This window comes from Lissotriton helveticus, chromosome 7 (genome assembly GCF_964261635.1).
Source record: "Lissotriton helveticus chromosome 7, aLisHel1.1, whole genome shotgun sequence".
Classification (NCBI taxonomy): Eukaryota; Metazoa; Chordata; class Amphibia; order Caudata; family Salamandridae; genus Lissotriton; species Lissotriton helveticus.
In genome coordinates, this window is record NC_136068.1 from 1,032,150,005 (window position 1) to 1,032,156,004 (window position 6,000).

General features: G+C 48.5%; 1 protein-coding gene across 1 annotated transcript in view; it reads left to right on the top strand.

The window, feature by feature from the left end:
- The window catches only part of CENPX (centromere protein X), a 175,650-nt gene extending 169,927 nt beyond the window's left edge, over positions 1 to 5,723 (top strand). Inside the window, exons 4-5 of the mRNA XM_078653781.1 lie at positions 3,591 to 3,679; positions 3,841 to 5,723. Of these exons, the coding sequence (XP_078509907.1) occupies positions 3,591 to 3,679; positions 3,841 to 3,855 (104 nt within the window). The 3' untranslated portion in view covers positions 3,856 to 5,723. The remainder of the gene's footprint in view (positions 1 to 3,590; positions 3,680 to 3,840) is intronic.
- The last annotated feature ends 277 nt before the right edge of the window (positions 5,724 to 6,000 follow it).

Consider the following 6,000-nt stretch of genomic DNA (forward strand, 5'->3'; position numbering starts at 1 on the left):
CTCCAACTCCAAGTCCACACTCCAACTCCAAGTCCACACTCCAACTCCAAGTCCACACTCCAACTCCACCCTCCAAGTCCACCCTCCAACTCCAAGTCCACACTCCAACTCCAGGTCCACCCTCCAACTCCAGGTCCACCCTCCAGGTCCACCCTCCAACTCCAGGTCCACCCTCCAGGTCCACCCTCCAACTCCAGGTCCACCCTCCAGGTCCACCCTCCAAGTCCACCCTCCAAGTCCACCCTCCAAGTCCAACTCCACCCTCCAAGTCCATCCTCCAAGTCCACCCTCCAAGTCCAACTCCACCCTCCGAATCCACCCTCCAAGTCCAAGTTCACCCTCCAAGTCCACCCTCCAAGTCCACCCTTCAAATCAAACTCCACCCTCCAAGTCCACCCTTCAAATCAAACTCCACCCTCCAAGTCCACCCTCCAAGTCCACCCTCCAAGTCCACCCTCCAAGTCCACCCTCCAAGTCCACCCACCAAGTCCACCCACCAAGTCCACCCTCCAAGTCCACCCTCCAAATCAAACTCCACCCTCCAAGTCCACCCTTCAAATCAAACTCCACCCTCCAAGTCCACCCTTCAAGTCCAACTCCACCCTTCAAGTCCAACTCCACCCTCCAAGTCCACCCTCCGAGTCCAAGTCCACCCTCCAAGTCCACCCTTCAAATCAAACTCCACCCTCCAAGTCCACCCTCCAAGTCCACCCTTCAAGTCCAACTCCACCCTTCAAGTCCAACTCCACCCTCCAAGTCCAACTCCACCCTCCAAGTCCAACTCCACCCTCCAAGTCCAAGTCCACCCTCCAAGTCCAAGTCCACCCTCCAAGTCCAAGTCCACCCTCCAAGTCCACCCTCCAAGTCCACCCTTCAAGTCCAAGTCCACCCTTCAAATCAAACTCCACCCTCCAAGTCCACCTTCCAAGTCCAAGTCCACCCTCCAAGTCCAAGTCCACCCTCCAAGTCCACCCTCCAAGTCCAAGTCCAACTCCACCCTCCAAGTCCAACTCCACCCTCCAAGTCCAACTCCACCCTCCAAGTCCACCCTCCAAGTCCACCCTCCAAGTCCACCCTCCAAGTCCACCCTCCAAGTCCAAGTCCACCCTCCAAGTCCAAGTCCAACTCCACCCTCCAAGTCCACCCTCCAAGTCCAAGTCCAACTCCACCCTCCAAGTCCAAGTCCACCCTCCAAGTCCACCCTCCAAGTCCACCCTCCAAGTCCACCCTCCAAGTCCACCCTCCAAGTCCAAGTCCACCCTCCAAGTCCACCCTCCAAGTCCAAGTCCAACTCCACCCTCCAAGTCCAACTCCACCCTCCAAGTCCAAGTCCACCCTCCAAGTCCACCCTCCAAGTCCACCCTCCAAGTCCACCCTTCAAATCAAACTCCACCCTCCAAGTCCACCCTCCAAGTCCACCCTCCAAGTCCACCCTTCACCCTCCAAGTCCAACCTTCACCCTCCAACCCCACCCTTCACCCTCCAACTCCACCCTCCAACTCCACCCTTCACCCTCCAACTCCACCCTTCACCCTCCAACTCCACCCTCCAAGTCCACCCTCCAACTCCATCCTCCAACTCCACCCTTCACCCTCCAAGTCCACTCTCCAACTCCATCCTCCAACTCCATCCTCCAACTCCATCCTCCAAGTCCACCCTCCAAGTCCACTCTCCAACTCCACCCTCCAAATCAAACTCCACCCTGTGAGGGTTTCGTTACTTCTAAAGTCTCTCTTCTAGGATCATAGGATGTGTGCCAAGTATTTGAGAGTTTTGTGGTGGTTGGATTTTGATGTAATCTCTCAATGAAAACGGAACCCTTTTTGACGGCGTGAGGAGCACTCTCCTTGATCTTAATTATATTTTACTCTACAAGAAGAACTCTGAGATAGAAAATGGATTGAGTTCTCAGTAATATTTGAGGAATTACTATCTTCCGGAATTGGTTTACCTGACTTCATATTCGGATTGAATCTTTTGCCCTGAAGAAGTCATTTGGGTAATTGTACCCTCTGACGAAACACGTGTTGGCATTGGTCCTTTGATGTATTGGCTACATTCCTATATCAATTTGAAGGAGATTATGAAGAATTTTGTTGATATATGAAGAGAAAAGAAATGAAAATTAAAGGAATTTGATTTGATGAGCTTTGAAAGAACAATTTTTGATTGTGGTTATCTTTTCTCTTGGGACAATTTAAGAATTTGTATCTATGTGCTCGGGGATAATTTATCTTTGCTATTGAACTCCCTGGTCCCAGAGGAGTTCTTTTTTTTGGGGGCGCTGGTGGCCGTTTCCCCCTGTTCCCTTGAGCCGCTTTATTAGGAGAATATTACAGCAGTTGTTGTTGCGCAAGATTTACCCAGCCACTATCAGGTTTGTGTGGATTTTGATGTAATTGCTGTTCTCTAGGTGCAATGGCTACAAATCGTCAGTCAGCATGCGAATCGGAGGATGGAGGTGGTGCTATTTAGGGTATTTTTTAGGTGTGCTGCTGAGTTTAGGACTGCCAGGTTCACCAGCATGAGTCTGTGTCAGCATTGAACAATTAAATAACGGAGATCAGTTTGCAGCTTCATATTGCAAAAAGGCCCAGTTCCCAAATGCTGGCCCCATTTTACCATTAATTGAGTACTATACAACCATGAGCCCGCTCCATAACCCTAATAAACAATCCAAACTATGAGAGTACTTGTATCCCTCAAAAGCTGAACTTTTAACAATGGCCTGGAAAGAAGCAGTCTTTTTGTCTATTCTGTGCGTGATGTGGTAAATTGGGGTATGTTTCAAAAACTGTATTCCCTTTCCTGCTTACGTTTGTTTTTTTTCTGATCAGTTTTCAGAGGTCCAGTATTTTTATCACCTTAAAAGTAAACTAATGTCTCAATCTTCTCTGACAATAAAGCCATATTTAGTAGTCCAGGGGTACTCTGCTGCCACATTGCTGGTGTTGCTCTAGGCATCTGCCTAGAATTGCCTGAACTTTGTCCTGATCCTGACGCCAGCTCTCATCCCTCCCTCGATTGTCCTCCTTTTCTCAAGAGAGAACACAATCCTAACCCATTCTCTCTGTAGAGTCGTGGTGTCTTTCTTGCTTCACCACTTCATGTCCTATAGAGAAGCATTGACTAACCATATTCTCTTTCATCCTTTCTTGCTCAGTGTTTTACCCATTCTCTGGCCCTCTTTTATTCTGCAAAGGCAGAGTCATACAATGCTCTCCTGTCCTTCCTTGCACTATAAATGAAACACTATTCTCTTTGGTCCCTCTGGAGGCTAGCAGTCTAACCCCATTTTCTGTGGCCCTCTATTGCTCAAGAGGTAACAGTCCTAACCAATTCTGTCTGGTCCCTCCATGCTCTGTAGAGTCTAGCCCTTTTCTCTTCTGTCCTTCCTTGCTCTGTAGATTGGAAACCTTTTCTGTTTTGGTCCTTTCTTGACCTGTGGAGACGCAGTCTAATCACGTACTCTATGGCCTTTCCTTGCTCTCTGAATGCACAGTATCCAGACCCTTTTTAGCCAGGCCTTCTTCTCCATGGAGGTACAAAGCCTAATGCTGCTCTTTTTTTAATCCTTACTCCTTCTCTAGAGGCAGCCGCTCGGGCAGCAAGACAGGCTGAAGCAGAGGAGGTGCCAATTGTTGACATTGAACATCTGGAGAAGGTGCTACCGCAGCTAGTGAGTGAGTTATAAAACCTATTTCCAGAATGAGAGGGTGGCTGACCAGGGTGGACTTAGCCCCACTTGGGAAGAGAACGTACTGGCTACTTGGGTGTGTGATGTGGATGTTATGGGCGTACACCCAGATCTCATGAGTGTTTTTCTCTTTCATTTCACAGCTTCTGGATTTTTAAGGATACAGCACTTCTTTATTCTATGGCAGTACTTCACTTTCACCTTGTTATCTAGCGTTCAGCCTTCGCAGTGTTCCAAAGTGCCTGTTGTGTCAAGGAGGGCTGCCGCTACAGGAAGAGTGAGCCGGAATGAAACCTCCCCTCCCCATTCCACATCAGGTAGAACCACCCATTGGTTCATATCCCTTTCACGTTGGCAAGAGGCTCATGTGGGTGTTGTTTTGCTGCCTGATCCATACTGCACTGCAAGTTCCAGCTCCGCTCCTCTCGGACACACTTAAACCAGCTGATTACTCCTCTTTTATCCACACTGCCCTGCACTGGGGTTATCCAGCTGAATACTCCTCTTTTATTCACACTGTCCTAGTGTCCTGCATTGGGGCCACCAGCGGACCCTTCCGTTTGCCCACTTACGGCAGAGCGTCCCTTACTCGCTCCCTGTGCCACTTGCTGATTCACTCCAAACTGCCCTCTTTTAAGTTTGCTCACCGTCCATGCCCGATTTGGGCCAGTCCAGACCTCCCCTCCCCTCCCCTCTTCTGCTCGCATGTTGTCCTGCTTTTTTCCCCCCCACAAAGCCACAGACTTCCTCTTTGTCCTTTTAAGCTTGCAGCCAAGCTTGCTCTTAAGCACAGTATTTCTTAATAAACGTCTTATGTCCTCAGACTAAGTTTGAGTCCTTCTGCGGCCCCCTCCCGTGCTCGGATGTGCACTGCCCCTGGGTGTGTTTTATAAATAAACCGCGCTGGCTCCGCAGCACCCCTTCAAAGCCAGTCTGAACTTTCAAGGTCTGGGCGGCTCAGCCCCTCTCTTCGCTGCTCCACAGAACAAACTTCAATTAATGTCCCGTGGGATTCCCCGCCTTCATCAGAGCTGCCTGGGCCTCTCATGGCAATCGGACGCGATATCTCAGAGAAGAGGGCTCAGGGCAGTAATGTTCAGGCCTCATGGCGAGGCGATGTCAGGCAGGGCCTCTCGTTTTAGTGGATACTCTGGGAGCCTTTGGTCAGGAGTTGGCGAGAGCCTGGTGTAAATAGAGTATGTTAGTGAATGCCCTCGGAGCAGAGCGTGACCAGCGTCTGTCGATTGGGCGGCAGGGGATTCGGCCATCTCGGGCCAGTCCTTGCGCTGGGTGGGTTTCTGTGCAGGGCAGGACTACTTGTCTATGGTACACGGAAAGTGATGACCATGGTCCCAATGCAGGGCAAATAATGCTAAGTGCTATTACAGGGTTGGAGGGGGGCAAGACCTCTGAGGTAGAGAACTCTAGTGGTTAATGCACTTGCTGGAGAGAGATGTTTCCTCTAGTCTCCGTTTTGACGCCTAAATTAGCATAGAGGGGTTAATATGCATGCTGCAAAGCACTCCTTGTAACATACAGATCACTGCATTAATTACATGTCGATAGCTAAGCGAGTTACTGATTTTGACACATTTTTTTGTTGCTTCCAGTTAATAAATTACAGTCTTTCTAATATAGTGCAGTGAGCTATGATGAACCGACATAAAGGAGCTGCATGCAAACTGCAAGTCATAGGTTTAGATCCTTGTTGTTTATTTTCAATCAGTTGTTATTCTAAAATTCCACAGAGGGCTCCTTTGGTTAGTAATAAAGGATTATTAGTACAGACAGCCCTATTCACCACGTTTTGATTTTCTTTGTCTCCCGACCATACACTCTTAACAAATGTCTACAAGCATGGACGATATGGGACTCCTACACCTTATAACCTTCATTGTTTTATGTAGCACTTCCTATATATTACTGTAAAAGCTTGTATGATTTATTGTCTCTCTCTGTGTGATGTAAAGCCCCTGATATCCTACAGTGGAATGTATAGGCTATAAAAGAATTTTTTTTAAAAATACATTTGTTAGTGCCATTTAAATTATTGGTGTAATTGACATGTATGTGTTAGGCTTCAGATAGCCAAATAGCTCACAGCCAGGATGACAACTTGGGAAAAAAGAAGGGCTGATGGCCCTTTAAATTAGGCTCTTGTTTGAGCCCAGATGGATCTTAAACATAGAAAGCCCTCTTGTTGCCTTCAGGTTGCTGGTCCTAACAAAAAGCAGACAACGTGTGGGCGCTTGTGTCCTAGTGTAGGATAATTATACCTGGACAAATTCAGCATGTTTCCTTCG